At 35.5% G+C, this 18,223-nt stretch overlaps 1 protein-coding gene across 4 annotated transcripts; it reads right to left on the minus strand.

Annotated features, from left to right (window-relative positions):
* Positions 1–1,420: 1,420 nt before the first annotated feature.
* LOC113764581 (U11/U12 small nuclear ribonucleoprotein 35 kDa protein) lies at positions 1,421–8,145 on the minus strand. 4 transcript variants are annotated; one of them, XM_027308512.1, is made up of 9 exons: positions 8,002–8,145; positions 7,811–7,908; positions 7,616–7,667; positions 6,896–6,966; positions 5,765–5,855; positions 5,614–5,689; positions 2,815–2,893; positions 2,133–2,503; positions 1,421–2,051 (listed from the first exon to the last, which is right to left on the minus strand). In XM_027308512.1, the coding sequence occupies exons 1-8, from the start codon at positions 8,141–8,143 to the stop codon at positions 2,168–2,170; spliced, it is 945 nt and encodes a 314-aa protein (XP_027164313.1). In that variant the 5' UTR covers positions 8,144–8,145; the 3' UTR covers positions 1,421–2,051; positions 2,133–2,167. The 4 variants fall into 4 exon arrangements, with proteins under 4 accessions (XP_027164313.1, XP_027164316.1, XP_027164312.1 ...); XM_027308515.1 differs by lacking the exon at positions 2,815–2,893; XM_027308511.1 differs by having other exon boundaries at positions 1,421–2,503.
* Between the last annotated feature and the right edge of the window lie 10,078 nt (positions 8,146–18,223).

The following is an 18,223-nucleotide window of genomic DNA, read 5'->3' on the forward strand; positions in this document are numbered from 1 at the left end:
CGTTGGCCGGTCCAAGTTTAAAAACATTGCCTCGACCTCGAGGTCTTGAAAATGCACAGCATGCCAGATCAAACAGTCCCACCTGCTTACAGAAATATAAAAAAAAGATGTGATACTAGAAAAATGGTATGCATACATCTCTTCTCTCAATGAAAGGATAGAAAAACTTGAATCCCTCTTTCTAATTTGATCATCGGAGTTTATTCCGGGGAATTGAGCACCATCTATTTTTACAAGTTGTCTACCAAGAAAATATCAAGTTTCATTAGCATCACAACAGGATTGCAGAACTTTGAATCTCAGAAAAAAAAATATATAACTATTTATACAACTTAAATGGATCAATATGAGTCATACGCCAATAACATGAAATATAGGATGATAAAAAACATGAAATTGTCTACATTTTAGAAGTATTAACAAATAATCAAGTCAAATAATAGAAATGAAAAACATAATATGAGAAAATTAAGAAAATGAAAGCGATGGGTTGATTTATAAAACAAAAATATCAAGAAAAGCAAAATCAACAATCTAGAAAAACAGGATTCAACAGCATTTGAAACTATAGACTTATGGATGAAAAAAAGTCAAGAAAGCAAAATCAATAACATATTGATTAAAATTTGTTATAAAAAAGGAAGTAATGAATTATAAAAAATAAAAATTGTCCAAATTTTTGTGATAGTAACTGTTAACATATAATCAAACCAAATAATAAGAATACAAAACATGATTGTAGAGAATTAAAAAAAATAAGAAAACTATAAGTTTTTTTGATAAAAAAATTTTAGTAAGGCATAATTAATACAAACATATATAAGGCAAAAATTAATACATTAATTAAATGTTGCTATAAATAAGGAAGTAAAAAAGAAGGAAATTAATTGTTACCAAAAATAGAAAGAATTAAAAAAGTAAGAAATCAATATATTGATTGAAATTTGTTATAAATACAGAAGTAGTGAGTTATAGGAAAAATTTTTTTAAAAATTCCAAATTTTAGTAATAGCAACTTCTAATATATAATCAAGCCAGATAATAAATTACAAAATGTGATTAGAAAGAAATTTAAAAAAATCTAGAAGTTGATTGATTAAAAGATTTCACAAGGCATAATAAATACAATCCTATATACGGTGGAAACTAATAAATTGATTGAAAATTATTATAAATAAGGAAGTGAAAAGGGAAGGAGATTAATTGTTACCAGAAAATAGAAAAAGAATCAAACACAAATATTAAATTCATCCCTGTGACAGAAAAATAGACAGTTCATTTGGTAGAAAGTTGAAGTAACCAAGTCAACAACCTTCTAAAATTAAAACTAATCATTATCACACACACACACACACACACACACACATATATATATTGTATGTATATACACATATATATTATATGTATATATGTATGTATATGTATATGATTACACTTCTTGATAGCCAGTTTTGAATGAAAACACACAAGTGCTCCTGTGTTCAAGATAACTTAACATGAAATATATCTTCTACCTACTAGAGTTTTGGCAAATGTATTGAAAGTTGGGAATCAAAGTACAGAACCAAAAAGTATAAGATAAGATGACTCGGTGCAAATTCAGTCTTGGCAAATACATTAGTTACACAAAATATCTTCAGCAGTACTTTTTCACATTTCTGCCCACCGTACAAGGCTTCACGAACGTGCTTATTTCATAGGGATGTGGCGAGGTGGTGGCTTGGCTTATACCCAAGTAAACTGTTGGAATTTGCAAGCTTGGCAATCAGATGCAGCACCGGTATTTTCATTTGGCGTATCAAGATGGAATCAAGTAACAAAATTGGCACCCTTCATATTCTCCAAGTCTACTCCATGTCTAGCGAATATATCAGCAAGAAGGAAAATATTCCTTCAAGCTTTATACATTTCACTTGCATAAGATTGCTACCATTCACCTCCACGTTTAATGGAACTTGATCAATGCGTTCTGTGCTACTTGAACCAATATCCACACAACTGCGCCTCTCCGAGACAGATGCAGTGGCTCTCTGACTGCATCATCCAAAAGCCTTCAAACCAGAAATCATATGTTGATGTCAGAAGCTCCTTACTGAAATCTGAAAATCACAAAATGGTAAAAAGTTGCTCCCTCAGTACTAGCACTAGTCGGAGATTTAGCTGCTACTTAGTCGTCTGATAAGCTGTTCCTTCTGGGAGACCACCTTTCACTTTCATGAGAATATCTGCCACGTTGGCGTGAACTGCTTCTGTCCATGGAACCAACGACACCTGAGTGATCACGACTGTTAGACTTCTTTTCATCTCGATGAGAATGCCTACTACGTTTGTGGTGCTTGCTTGAGCGGTCGTGCCTGTCTCTTGACCTCCTCCGTCTATCAGATGACTGTTCCAGGCTTGGTGACCTTTCGAGATGATAATCACGACTAGTTTCTTCATCATGCTTATAGGAGTAGTCTTCACGGTCTGCAGAAACCCTTTTTCTTCGGGGTGGTGATGGAGCCTTTATGCATTAAATGAAACATTATTAGCTGCAAGTTTTTGGCAACTACTATGTACTTGCTTCATCAAACTTGAAAGGGACTCCGGTCATAGTCTTCACTGGATCAAGATATGTTTAACTAGGCTTCTTAAAGTGAAAAAGAAACAAGGGGAAAAACATCTGAACATAGTCAAAGTAGTTACTTAGATTAGAGTATTCAAGCAAATAACTACAGGAAATCTTGATGAACAAAGTTGCACTTTCTTGTTTAGTATCAGAATACACACACACACACACAAGCACCAGAAATCTAATATTTGACATTCTGATACCTCAAAGCGTGACACATATCTTCCTTCCAGGGGAGGTGGTATGCCAAGCCTTTTGAGGTCATCAAAAGGAATTTGTCGCCTGGGTTATACCAGAACCATGCAAACATAAGATTAGGATATCTAAAATCTTGAACAAATTAAAGTTATAGTCAGTTGAATTCATCAAGGCAAAGATAGTGGCTAGCAATAAATCTGAAGACCCAACCCAGGCAACTGTTTATAATTTAGGATAAAATGATCAGTCATGTACATGACAGAACATTCTTAGTCTTCCAAAAGACCCACACACCACTATAATTTCAAGCACCCCCTTGGGGATCAATGACCAGTCTACCACAATGCCTCCCGCCAATCCAAAATGTTAGAAAAAAACTACAAGATAGCTGCATCTTTCATGTGAGCAGTTGGTCATGGACTCCATAACTTTCAGCCTCAATGAAAATAAAATAAAGAACTTAATTTAGCCTGAGGAAATCACATAGGAAGATAACAAAGAATAATTTGCTTGTCACTTTTTGTCAAGTCAGGTGCGGTTGCATTTCTCCAGGTGCCAGAATTTTCAATTTCTTTCTCAATTTAGAATAGTTCGACTTGCATTAATAGCTGTTAGGAAGTTGTGAAAGTAAGCATTAGGGTAAAGTGACAGCAAAAAAGCGGCAGAACAACAAGAACTAAAACTTGATTATAGGGAGGTCACAATTCAATCATACAACTGAATCATGTCTCATTCACCTATTAACAGGAGAAATTTACCTCTTATCCTTTTACTTACACAAATAGGAGAACTGTAGGGCCTAGTACTCTAGAGCAAACAAGGGAATATTTGGGAAAAATATTATGGCTATTCAATATTTGGACAACTGTATTTAAAATTGCAGGCCACTACAACCTCAAAATGGAAGTGGGGAGGACTTGGAAATTCACAACAGAAAGGGTTCATTTGTAAATGTAGTTTATTGAAAACTGCTTCACTATGTTTCACTGTGGATGACTGCCGTGCACTTAGACAATAGGAACAGAAGGAACCAGAGAATTTTCAGCATCTGATGCAAGGCAAAACAAAGACGAAGCAAAAGGAAAAGGAAAAACTATAGCCTATTACTTAATGGCTATTCTGGACCAAACAACCCACAAATTACTTAGGCACAGGGAATTTTAAGATCCCTTTTCAAATATTCCAATGAAGTTAACTTTGATATCTTTTGCTAATATTTGAATACTAAAAGGGCATTTGAATAAACAATAGAAATAGAAGGAATCATAGAATTTCTACCATTTGGTGTAAGGCCATGACAAGTATGAATAAGGAGGATAAGAAAATACTACAGTTTATGGTCATTCTGGACCAAACAGACTTAGGTGCAAGGTTTAAACATAAACAAATCTCACGAGTTACTAGGGAACTGGAACTCTTTAGGATTTCTTTTCAAATAATTCAATGAACTTAACTCTGATATTGTTTGCTAATTTAGTGTATAGCTTGAACCCAGGAATCAGATGTCATGAAAAAGACTATGCTTCCTACATTCCTGAACTTCCCAAATTGAATGTGTTACTGGGGCTGAGCATGATGATTTAGAATAGTGAGAAAAGAGAGAGACCAGACACAGCTTAATCAAATTGGGAATGATCAGACAATTGACATATCAAACTGCAACAAAAGGTACAAGATCAACTCCTCCAGTGTATCTAAAACAGTTGCAACAGAAGATATACTTAAGGTATAAGATTGGCTACATCTCAAGGGGCTAAACTAATCAAATGTAGCAAATTACTGAATCTCAAGTATAATAGGTCAATATAGTACAACGGAATTGGATTTTCGCATCAGACAATTGACATTAAAAAGAATATCAAAATTACTCTGGGAAGAGAGTGTTTTTAGTTTGTAAATTTTGAAAAATGATACTGAATATTCTTCTCAAAACTAGGTTGCCAAATGGAAACAAAGCATTTCCCTTTTTTTTTTTCAAAAGGTTTATTTTTCATGTATAACATGTAACAATTAGGTATACATGCAATGCATCATAAGACAAGATTCTTAAAAATGGATTACAATACTTGTTTTGCAAGTGACCGTCAAGTCATTTCAGTGCGAATATGGAAGTCCCATGAAAAGGGATCAACCCTTCATTGAATTGTTGAATTATGTGATTCAATCAATGAATTTATCATAAAGTGATCCAGTTGAAGAACAACCAATGTCTAAATTAGGATCATCTTCTTTATCCGCAATGTTCACCAAGGTGGTAAACCTAATAAAAGTCTACCAAAAGAGTGAAATTCTGATTTCAACTTTATGTGGAAAATAAGCTTGATGCTCAAAACATTTGAATCCATAAACAGAAGTGCTGAAATTCAAAAACTGAATCGGTAACAACATATTCCTTGAGAAAAGTAGATTAATTTTACAAGCTTAGATAACGCAGCAGATACTGTCCTAAATCTCAAGAGTATGCATCAATAAAATTTGCATTAACATCTGTCACTAGCAAAATTTATGTGACATCTACTTGTTTCCCACTTGCAAAAGTTCTATTTATGAAAACATCCTTTTACTAAGACAAAAGAAAACAGTCACCCATTATGTAATCTATATATCCCACAAAGCGATTAAATTATTACAAATGGAAACAAGAGAAAATATCCCAGTGGCCAAAAATAACAAAGGCATAACCTATAAGAAAACAACTCTAATGGACTATTTAACGTTCCTTATACCTTCTGTTGCAACTTTCATCTAGAAAAATTCCAGTCAATTAGTTAGCATGGTTCAAGAAGCAAAGGATTAACACATACAAGGGAGCACGAAATGGTCGTTCTCGCCCTCCGAAACGCAGCTGCCCAGACTCTTTTCTACCACCAAGACCCCCTCCTGGAAAGAAAAATAACTATTAAAGTTGATAATAATCATAATAAGGCTTCGAAAGATTAGAAAGATTTGACAAACCTAATCTTCTTGGGATCCAGCCTGGCATGAGCTGCTGTCTGTTGTAATCAACTATGATTTCCGAATCATCAATAAAGGTATGATGAGCATCCTGCACAAAAGATGTGGAAATAGGTTTTTCATCTGGTATTTTTCTGATTATGATGATCCCTTTAAGTATCTCAGACTTAAATCCCACAACAAATAGGAAGTACGGATAAACATGTTAATACCAGGATTTTACAGTGAAAATGTACTCCAGGATCTGCTAGCTAATAAGTCATATCCTACATGATGCATTATCGAGAACATCTCATGCAACCAAATTCAAGAGGAACAGGGAATGCTTCAACAGAGGGTTGTGGTGAAATTAAGGAAGAGAGTATATGCAAGAACTCGGCATCTCTCTGCGTGAAAAGGAAACAGGGTTCCTTGCCTTAAATTACACACATAGATAGTGTAATATCTAACACATCCATCACAAGATTAGTTTGTAGAACCATAATTTTTACCTTGGCTGCTGACCTTTTGAAGTAAAAATTTACATTATCCTAATTCACTCATAATTAGCATTCTAACTACTACCAAGCTGCTGTGAAACTTTGTTTTGTTACATAGCAGAAAGATGGCTCGTCTACACTTTTAGGCAACCAATCTCAGACAAGTTGAAGGTCTTTTCCAAGGTTTCTGACTTAAAAAACCTCAGCCCTGACACAAATTATGCCAGGCTCCTCATTTCTGCCCATTTTTAGTTAGTACCAGAACCAAAAAGCTCCAGAGACTGGCAGCAGTTAAAGAAAATAAAACAAAAAGTGGTAATCAAAAGATGACCTTGATAGATCAACAGTTGAACTAATGCACGCTTGAACCAAGATGCCAAATTTCATGATTGCTCCAGCTAGCCATTAAAGTGATAGCCAACTATAAGGTAGTCGTAAAGTACGTTCCTCAGAGTAAAGCTAAACAATTTGGAAATACATGCATTGCCAAAATCCAGTCAAGAGATAAAATTTTACAGATTGAAGGAAAAACTCTTAAGACTATCAAATTAAACAGACAAACGGAAAGAACAACAAAGAACTGACACTCGCGTAAATAGGGAGAGAACTAAACACGGTTGACAACCTCTCATATATAACAAAGTAGACTCACCTTATACGCTCGCCTCATTTCTCTTTCTGTTTCAAATTCAACAAATGCATAACCACGTGAGGCACCAGTGACTGCAGAGCAATCATGAGAATGATTAATTTACATCAGCAACTCATTTGCAAATTCAAAGATGCCATTCTGAGACGTGGACCAAATTCCCGGTAAAAGTTTCTAGTCATGGATTCAACTAGGATCATTCTATATGTTGCAACAGAAAGGGTGTTACAATTGATTAAAAAAAGATTAGGTTCCCTATATTTCTCCCTTGCATTTGTTCTCCCCATACAACTGATACTAGACTGCATTACAAAACCAAGTACCTACTTAACATCTCCCTAGCGTGTTACAATTTCAAAACCAAGTACACTTCTATTTCTTTCGTTCTTTCTACAAGTAAAAAACTGTGAGCAAAAAGATTTGCTACACAACAAAGCTATAATAATGGAGCATTTCATCTTACTTTCTTCCAAGCAACTGAAGAAAAGAAAGACAAAATTCCGGGCTGAGAAAAACCATATATCATCATAAATACTTGTAACGATTGGTGGTTGCTAGCGTGCTTCACATTTAATTGTAGAAAAACTATAACTTCCTTTACAAATCATAAACAGACAAGTAAAATATAACACAATAATACTCAAAACCGAAAATACAATTGAAATTAAAGTTGATAAAAAAAAAACTGAACAGCATAAATCAGTGGATAAATTAGTAACTAACCAATGTGTCTGACTAATCTCAAGTTCTTTACTCTTCCATATCTGCTCATAGCCTGAAGAAATAGACAAAACCCATATCCCCAATTCAACAGATAAGCTCAAAAAAGTAATCTTTTCAAATAAAACGCCATAACCAAAAACCAACAAAACAAAGTGAAAATGAAGAAAATGAAACTTAAATAAAAAAAAAAGGGACCTGGCGAAGAGTTTCTTCAGTACTGGAGTGGGAAAGACGGCCCACAAAAATAGTGCAATAGGGGTCACCAATCACCTTTGGATCACCGAAGGGGTCATCTGCAAGAAAATGGGCACATAAAAAAGTGGGAAAAAATGGCAAAAAAGAATGAACAAGAACCTGGGAAGGAAATCAGCAATAGGAAAAGTTACAGAGGCCAGAGTTGGTGCAAAGGAAAGCTCTGTAGACGGCGTTGTCGTGAGGAAGAACGTCGGTTCCATCGATGCTTCCTGCTTGAATTGGATGGTATGATTCTGCATAGAATACTGAGTTGACGTTGCTGCTGCTGCTCATCTTCTTCCTTCTTTCGCTCTCTTTGCTTGCTTTTCTTTATTTATTTGAGATTTTTTTTGGGGGTTAATTCTTGTGCAATCGACCCGACCCGAATCATAACAACAGTCTCGGATCTGTATGGATTGATAAAGTATTCTTTGGAATAATTATCCTTATTCCAGTCAAAGTGTATTGGAATATATTGAGAATTATGGGCTTGTTTGGAAGCCCTGTTTTTTACCAAGTTTTTATTATACTAGTTTTTTAACAACTTGCGCTACAGGAACCCCCAAAAACTTATCAAAGTTTTTAACCAACACACTTAAAATATCCAAAACACCCCAAAAAAAAAATTTCCTTCTCCTTTTCTTCTTCTTCCTCCCCCACCACCACCTCCATTGCCGGCTCCGTCGCTGGTTTTCGCGCCAATTTTCCGGTGCCGGTGCCGGGTTTCTTTTTTTTCCCCCTTTTTTCCCTATCCCCTCTTCCTCCCCTGCCATCATCCTCTCTTGTCTTTTTTTTTTTCTCTCTACGTCCGGCGCCATTCCTCCCCCACCTCTCTGTGGGAAAAAAAAGAAAGAAAGAAAGATGGTGAGAAGCAGGAAGGGAGACAGGGTGGAGGGCGAGGGTGGGCGGGGCAGAGGGGGGTGGCAGGGGAGGGAAGGCGGGCAGAGGGGCCAATCTGTTGGGGGTGGCGGAGGGGAGGGGGAAGGAGGCAGAGGGTGGCGGAGGGGAAAGGCAGGGGGAGGGGGAGGCGGGGCAAAGGCGGAAAGGGGCTCAGAGGGGAGGGGGAAGGCGGGGCAGAGGGAAGGGAAGAGGGTGCGAGGGGAGGGGGAAGGGGCAGAGGGGCGGAGGGGAGGGGAGGGAAAAGGGGAAAGGGAGGAGAGAGGTGGCGGTTGTTGGCAGGGCTGCTGGGGATGGCGGAGGTACGGGGAAGAAGAAGAAGAAGAAGAAGAAAAAGAGAGGAAAGAAAAGAAAAAGGAAAGAAAGAAAAAGAAAAAGAAAGGGAAAGAGAAAAAAAAAGAAAAAAAAGTTTTTCACCTTACAAAAGCTTCTACAAAATTTTTTCAAAAACTTCTACAATGCACTACAGTAAAGTTTTAGACAAACTCCCAAAAAACTCAGGTTCCAAACAGGCCCTATGTTTGGATAGTTAATTTCTCTTGAATTCTAAATAGGATTTTTGTATGGATTGTTAATTCTATACCTCTAAATTTTTGTCATAATTATTTGAAAGTGCATAATTTGCCTTTGCACTTTGTAAACTATTGAAACAATTAAAAACACGAGTACCATGGCATCTCTAACTCTTGTTTCACAGTGCAAGTAATTTCTCGACAGATTCAGATTAGCAAATACAAATAAGTGCTTTTAATCGGACAGTGGTGTCTCACCAACTAGCACACACAATCATGATCCAAACAGAATTATCAAAGTAGTTGATATTAGATGATAACTATACTTTATATGTTTAGTATAGTCCGTACGCCGACACACTAAAATTAAAGCAAGAGCATTGACAATTTCTTTTCTATTGCCTTCGCCTACCACTTCTGTAGTCATTCCACATTCCATTTGCCATTGCATCCCTCATTCCATGCCATTCATTCACCTCTTCTTACGAGGCATGGAAAGGTTGGATTTCTGGCTTTGGTGGTACCCTACCTTCTCTCTCAACCTCCATCTCTTGTTTGTGGTCATTGAAGATGTCATCCACTGGCAACTCGTCTCGTATAAAATTGTGAAGTGTGCAACAAGCGATGACAACATTTATTTACGTAGTCATATAAAAATTTGGCACTGGACCGCACAATATGGGTGAATCATCTTTTTAGCACCCCAAAACATCCCTCAATTACATTTCAAAACGATGAATGACGAATATTGAAAAGCTGCTGCAGGGAGGTAAAACCTCGTCATCCTTGTACTTGCTATCGGAGTGTACCACGATAAGGTGCAAGAAATTCTAGAATGTTTCTATATGCACTGTCAATCAAGTAGTATTTTCCTACCATGACATTCACTGAACGGGAAAAAAAACCAGTGATTGGTACAAGAATAAACACTTAAACTATATAAAAAAAAGATTATTATATAATTGTTTCCACCTGGCGGAGGCATTGGAAAATGTGTGAGCCCTGTTAGTGCTCTATCCAACACATGTGTATCATGGGCACTCCCTTCCCATCCAGCATAAATATATATAAAGTGCATATCAAAACCACATATGGTTAACACATTCTGAGTTGCTTAGCCATGCCTATACTTGTATGTGACATGTTCCCTAGGCGGAGCATGTGCTGGAATATGAGTCACATCCATTGCACCTACCGCATTCTATGCATGAAATAAATGAGTTGGTGTGATGTCTGTAATAGCATTATTCATGGCAAGAAAAAATATTAATCTTAGGAGTAAATAATCGATTTGTAATCGTTAAAAATATGCATTACGAAAAGGGTGCAAAAATTTTCTACTATAAACCAATTGGTGAATCTTCGATCCGTATAAATTTTTGGATGCACATTGTTTTGGTCTCTGGGTCAAACAAGATGTTTTCCTAATTCACAAAGACTTCGTAGGATCTCGTGAATGTTCTTGCATATAGTTTCCAGGGAATGCTGAAATCGTTCAGCAAGACAATGCATTCGATGGTTGTGACTTAATATCACCATTGTCATACACACTGCCTCTTATATTTTTACTCTTTTCTGAGGGTTTTGCGGGACATATCCTCCACTAACCAAAATTTCACATAATCGCATGAAAGAGTCCACTGTGACCCTACAATTCTCAAGAATCCTTGTTGGATATCTATGAATCATTTCTTGGACATAATCTCTTCCCGATAATATGCTATTTCTACATGGTAGTGGCAATATATATTCGACTGCTATTTTGGCGACCGAATTGAAAAGAACAAGAATTGTCCATTCAATTAGTTGCCAATCCTTGTCGTCCTCCTCTTGGTCATAAGAAGTTCCCCAAGTAGTCCAGTTCCTGTCTATGCTTCTGCTCTCTCTCGATACAAGCAACCTATACCAATTTCAAAATGCCAATTTCATTAGACAATGCATAGGTTATAAGAATCCTTGGTAGGAGAAGATCTAATTTTACATAGACAAATGTGATAGGACAAATAGGTTTTTTGTTATGATACATTTACCTGCATTGTGATACCGTTAAACTAGTGTCTTGAGCAACCAATATATGTCTGGAAGGTTAGTCTACACCGTTGTGAAAGTAGGTAGCCGATATCTCTTTCACAGTAATTTATAGGCAAAGTATGAGTCAGTGTAGTTGGCAGCTGTACAAGGGAATCTCACACAATCTTATTTTTGGCTAGTCCATACAGTTATTCGTTTGTTCCTTCCCAATAAGTTTACAGAACTTTTAATGGGTCTACGTGAAAACATTTCCACTTTCATTGCTAAAACACAAGTACTTCCATCCGAATGTCTAATAAAGCTATACAAATTTAACAATGTAGATGGCCATATGCATCATCAGGCACTAGTGGTATCAACTGTTGAAGAGCACGGATAGGGAGTAAAAGTTGCAATCTCTACATTTTCATCAGCCAGAAGCCATGTGTGTGCGGGGATGAATGCAAAACAACAACGTTGCTTTTGTCCGGATTTCAGTTCATTAGAGTAATAAAGAGCATAATCAGGGAGACCTCAATGTCATGCAAATATCTTGTTACAAGACAAATCAACTTTCAGTGAACTGTATTTGAATGCCACCAGTAGGTTACCTGTAATTGATAGGGATAAATGGGACATTCCAATCAAAACGTATAAAACAAATGTTTTCAATTCAGGTGATGAGCATTTCATTTTGATTTCTCCACCACTAAATATCCTTTCATATAATCTGCTATAAAGAAAGTATATATGCATATACAAAAAAAAGAACTTCAATGAGTACACATATACATTTACATATGTACCTCTGTATAAATATATGCATAAATATAAATATATATATATATTTATATACAACTATGTATATATACATATATACATATATCTATTTATATGTTTACATATACATAAATATATAGCTATATCTATATAAATATATATGGATATATATATTCATATATGCATTTATATCTATCGTTATATATAGGGTTATATATATCCATAAATAAATATATAATTATATTAGGATGTGTGTATATATGGATCCCGACAGCTATGCGTATAATTTATCTCTAGTAATAGCTATGCAATGTCCACAATATTAAAAGTTTTTAGCCAAGTGATCACATTACAATTCGTTCAAATTAAAATGAATACCACGTCTTTAATGTCCCCGCTTCTAATCGAAACACACATCAAGTTTCACATAGGGCAAAAATGTAAGCAGTTCCCCTAATTCCATAGTTGAAATCACATAATACATTCAAATTTCACATAGTAACAACATATATGCCGAATGCTTGGGATTGGTGAGACTAAACTACAAAATTGCTCACCAACTATAAAGGTTTCAGGGAGTACCAAGTGTGTGATGGTTGTGGGGTTTAGGGATCCAGAATGGTATCAGCATAGTAACACTGGAAGCTTTCATCCGACAAGAGGAACATTTGGCACCACTTCTCACTCTTTTCAAACTCTTTCATGCAGGCCAATCGTTTCTGAGACTAGAGCTTAACAGACTCATGTTTCGGATAGCTGTTATCTCAAACCTTTAATGTAGTGACACACCACTCGTTACATCGTTCTCTATCTTCAATCTTCAATTGTGACAACTTGCTGATGTGGGTGGCTGTGTCTCTTAGAGCATCCCCGGTCTTTTGAGATTTAGTGCTTCTAGATCCATCATGTGACAAATTTCACAGGCTTGATGTAGGTCTTTTACCAGGCCTCTTTGAAACAAATTCAACCTCATCATCATGAATAGGGATGTACACATCCTCTCCCCAGAAGTCGGAGCAAGGTCCATCGAGTTTCGCCTTTCCCTTGAGCCTTGAACATGCATCTGCTATTTTTTCGGTACACCACGGAGAGTGGTGGACATCACTTTGGGCGGATGACTGGGCATGTTTACCGGTAGCTGTGTGCCTCTCCAGAATTTCAGTCAACTCAAAGAAAATACCACAGTTTCGACCTTCTTTGAACTGTGCAAAGTGCTTGCTTTCTGGCCATTCAAATATTTACTCACTAGTATGCAACCCCTGAACAAGTAGCATTATCTAAATCATAGTAGTGAATTTTTAAACAGATCTAGTAGAACTAGGATTTTTTCAATTACAAGGCAAAGGAAAAGGGCAATCCAGTAGCATTAATTAAAACTCTACAACCTGAGTATGTAATGTTAGATGCAAAATAAGTATCAAGTACAAGACAAATCCATCTCAGATCCAGCAATAATCACCAATTATGAACACTTTGATGTGAGTTTAGCAATTTAAGCAATAGCAAACGTTTTAAACACAGGTTGTTGTCAGTATTTCCCTACTATGGTTCTTTGTTACATCAGCACATTAGGTTGAAAAGCATAAGTCTTAAATTAGGCATATAAAACAGTTTAAGCTTCATAACCGGCGAGCCAAACCAAAGCTAATGTTATATTTAAGTAGCAAAGAAACAAAAGGTCGTCAAATAGCCAAAGCTGTTATGAGTATTGTCCATAATGTAGTGCAGTAGTACACAACACATATTCAAATTTAAATGTAGAAGGTAATGGAATGCATTACCCTCTTAAGAGCACTCTATTTTTCCTTGATAGCTTGGAAGGTCAAAAGGTCGGCATTCTACCCGAATCCTATCTCTGCAGTTGATCGAGACATCCCAGTTAGCTGAGTGAAACAATTTCATTCAGCTTCCAACATATAAAACTTGGATCGGTATTGATCCTATTTCAAATTTACGCTTTACTTGTCATTCATATGTAAGGACAAGTGATACCAATTTGACCTACCCTTCTGCAGCTTGTTCCATGCACCATTCCTGTGCTACTCCACCAGTGTAGCAACAAAGGTCGGCTCCAAAGTGCGGTGATTTTTCCAATTAGCTATTTTGGAATCATCATTCATTTGACCGACATTTATACATTGCTGTTGGGTTAGCGGCAGATAGTAAGAGCAAAAGGACTTGAAAATGAGGGCTGGCAATTGAAAGTTGGAGTAGGCATATACCTTCAGCAAGTCGTTTCTTGCACATGTTCCTAGATCATTTGAAGCGGTCTCGAAATATGATTGCTGGACTATAAAATAAATAAATTTCAATGCAACATGGTCATATTAGGGACTGAAAAGTGTGTAATTTGAAGTAAAAAAGTTCAGCTGAAGTTTGTAATAAAAAAATATATAAAAGTAGTTAGGCAATCAGCCAAACCACAACTAGTGTGTGCTAAAACATCTATGGAATATAGATGAAATGAACATATAAATATATAATAATTACTTTCATGGCCAAATTGATGAAAGTAGTACATGCAAAAGGGTCTTACCACTGCTCTTAAGGACACGACGGCATTTATGGAGCATATAAACGTGTGAAAAAGGACAAGATCGGTGGAACAACAATGTTCCGGAGTGAGGGGCTGCACAAGTCAATGAAGAACTTATAATAGAAATGGGACATTCCAATACAAAGTACTAAAAATCATTACTGAAATACATCTAGATTCTAAGGAGTAAAGGATAGGTAAAGCCCCAACATGAAGGGGGTAGGGTATAAGATTGACAAATGGGCTGGGTAAAGAAAAAATGCGAAGTTAAAAACAAACAGGCAAGTAAATAGAATGAGCAAATTATCCGGATGACCATTAAAATTTTGCAATCGTCGAGTTTTGGCCATTGAACTATTAAATGTCTAGTTTTGGCCACTAAAATGTCAAAAGTTAAGACTCGAGATCATTCTGTTAGATTTAGTCGTTATGTATGCCAAAATTTGACTGCCACGCAATTCCCAAGATCGCAAGAAAAAGGGGCAAATTATCTAGTGGTGATTAACAAGCTGGAGAATATCTTTTACCGTTCGATAGTAGTGGCAGTAGAATCTCAAGAAGAAGAATATGAAGAATCCCAGTCTCGCTGCCTTGACTAGCAGAGATGCCCATGGTGGAGGATTGGATTCCTTGCAATTTTCAAGGAGAGAATTGATCTCTTTTCCATTTCAACCCACCGCCTCCATCCACCATAACTCCTCTTCCTCCTCATCCTGGAAACTCAACATTGACAAGTTCCGATTGTTTCAACAACCTCATCACCATCGCTCCTTCAGTTTCCCATGCCTCTGCCCAAAAAGTTAGTACTACTTTTTCTTCCGCCACTTTACCAATTTGAACTTGCTATTGCTGGTGTTGCTGCTGCTATTAGTCTAATCACCCAATCCATCATTCTAGGAAATGAAGATCTTATTCATCAACCCTTCCTGCTGATTCTTAATCCCTCCATTCACTTTGTCGTTTCATTTTTCTTCGTTTCTCAAATGTTTGATGTTGGGTTTAAGTAAAAATAAAAGGAAGACGAGGGACCAGATGCATAGGAGAGGACGAAGTGGTACAAGCACTCATTTCAACTTTCTAATTTGCCCCATTCGTTTTGTCTTGGGAATGGTGCGAGCAGTTAGATCTAGCATATTTAACGACTAAATCTAACAGAATAGTCTCGAGTCACAACTTTTGATATTTTAATGGTCAAAACCAGACATTTAGTAGTTCAATGGCCAAAACTCGACGATTGCAAAAGTTTAGTGGCCATCAGGATAATTTGCTCAAAAAGAATTAACCAGTCAAATTTTTCTTTCTTATAACACATTAGCCAAATCAACTAACATCAACGTGATTTTATGTTAATAGTCCTTTTTCCTCCAGTGTAAAGGCATCTGTACACAAAACATTATCTCAATATAGAGCTGTTGCATTTATTAAGCAAATTTTAGATCTTTTTCGTGTGATTTTCAGGCCTTGCTTAGTATTGTATACAAATGATAAATAATTAACCAGCCCAAGCATCTAAAGTAGTTAACCAAAGGAACCTCTTTTTCATCTACTTTAAATGGTAAATGTCGTACAAGAACCATGTGGTCATTATAAATGGCTATCTGGAACTGATATTTGTCTTCTTAAAACGGTGAAAATAGGAACCATTGGCTCCCTGCAGTTGTACTAAAAAGAATCCAAAAAATGACGAACCTTAAGTTTTAACCTCGACTACAGTATCATTCTACAATTAATCTGCTATTTGGAGCTAATAAAAGCTGCGATTGCATAGCCCTTTCCATGAATCAAAAAAACAAGGCAACAATTTATAGAAGGAGATGTACCTAAAGGGAAATTATTGGATTCCTGCCAGATGGTTAACAAAGATGGCCGCCGACAACCAAGAAGCACCTCTCTTCTCTATGCTCAGTGTTCGCACACTAACACCCACGAAAAACACATGAAGGCACTATCAGAAATCAGGTAAGCAATTTTAAGGAGTGAAACTTATTACGTCAAACCACCGGATGTCTGCTCTTTTTCTGATACACGAAACGGGAAGGTGGAGATGTTGAAATCCAGAGTAAAGTACAGAGGTGGGGGGAAGGGTTCTGAGTTGCTTGCTTTATGGGAGAACTTCTTTCTAACGTTCAGAATACAATAAGTGTTTGTACTTGTTTTGGATACAAAGTAGTGGGGACGAATTATTTCGGTCAAATTTGGTCAATTTTTCCAAAATTTTACTGTTCAGAAATTAGAATAAAGGAAACTATCAGTCCATACAAAGCGATTATTATTTATTATTTAATGTCTGTAGAATTTCTTTTAATACGTTGTAGGAGTGGAAACACATTTGTATCATATACACTCTCTTCCTTATAAAATGGAAAACTATAGATTATATAAATTTTGAACTAGTTTTATTATTTTGTTTCATGATATTGTTTTGTGTTACAAGTTTGACACATGAAAAATCTATAATGTCGTTGTATTTTACAACTTTAAAGTATATTTAATTGTTTCTAATATCATAAAGAGAAATGTTATTTGCACTTAATTTTTTATTATTTGCACTCTAATTTTTTGTTTTATCATATAGTTTAATAAATAAAAATTATACGATTAAAGTGATTTTGAGAATGTAATTTAAAAAATGGGAGTATAAATAACATTTCCTTATGTTAATTCATCTCCATAAAACAACCAACTAACCTAGCAATGGTAAATGAAAATAAATACATAAACAAAAGACAGAAAATATTCAATATATTTAAAAAAAAATTGGACACTAGTTAGAAGACACTCTTGGTATTAATTTATTGGATAATTAAAATTAATTTGAGAAATTATCCAAAATGCAAGGAGGCAACAATTATATTAGAAAATGATTTCCAAATAAAACAAAATTTGTATGACAAAAAAATGATGCTAGAAAAGAAATTTCTATTGTTTTCTAGATGTTGTTCCTAACTCAAGAAATATATATATATATATATATATATGGATTAACTTTTTATGTATTAATAGCATAGTGATTTTTTTTATATTAAAGATTTTGAATGTATGTTACATGTGCATGATCTGAATTTGAAATTTGGATTCATGTTATGTGGCATGATCTAAATTTGCTCCTAAAAAAAAATTATACACTGATAGTGTATAAAAAAGTTGTCATATATATATATATATATAAGGTAAATTTTATATAAACTAACAGTGTATACACTATTACCATTAGATTCATGATACATATGTAAAAGTTGAATTTCAGTGTATACACTATTACCATTAGATTCATGATACATATGTAAAAGTTGAATTTCAAATTCAAATTTTACATAGTTATCATTCATCCCACACTGACAGTGGGAAAGATTAATCCATTATATATATATATATGTGGATTTTTCTAACGGTGCGTTAATACACATAATATTCACCTAACATAACATGTGCATACACATATTAACAATTATTATCTTTTCTTGTATTTATATACTTTTCCTATTTAATCTTACCTATGTTCCTTTATATTTATTTACTTTTTTCTAATTAATCTTACATTTTCAAAAATATAACATCTGAAATATATTTTAATGAGTGTTCTATAAGCACTGGTTAGACAGGCCCTATATGTGTGTGTGTGTGTGTGTGTGTATTTTT

The sequence above is a fragment of the Coffea eugenioides genome, chromosome 3 (genome assembly GCF_003713205.1).
Source record: "Coffea eugenioides isolate CCC68of chromosome 3, Ceug_1.0, whole genome shotgun sequence".
NCBI classification, from domain to species: Eukaryota; Viridiplantae; Streptophyta; class Magnoliopsida; order Gentianales; family Rubiaceae; genus Coffea; species Coffea eugenioides.

Excerpts from the sequence above, each read along its gene's own strand:
- LOC113764581 (XM_027308512.1), bottom strand. The coding sequence starts at position 8,143 with ATGAGCAGCAGCAGCAACGTCAACTCAGTATTCTATGCAGAATCATAC. Across the intron at positions 7,909-8,001 it reads TTGCACCAACTCTGGCCTCT|ATGACCCCTTCGGTGATCCA; the intron begins GTAACTTTTCCT and ends ATTTTCTTGCAG. Across the intron at positions 5,690-5,764 it reads CTGGATCCCAAGAAGATTAG|GAGGGGGTCTTGGTGGTAGA; the intron begins GTTTGTCAAATC and ends TTTTCTTTCCAG.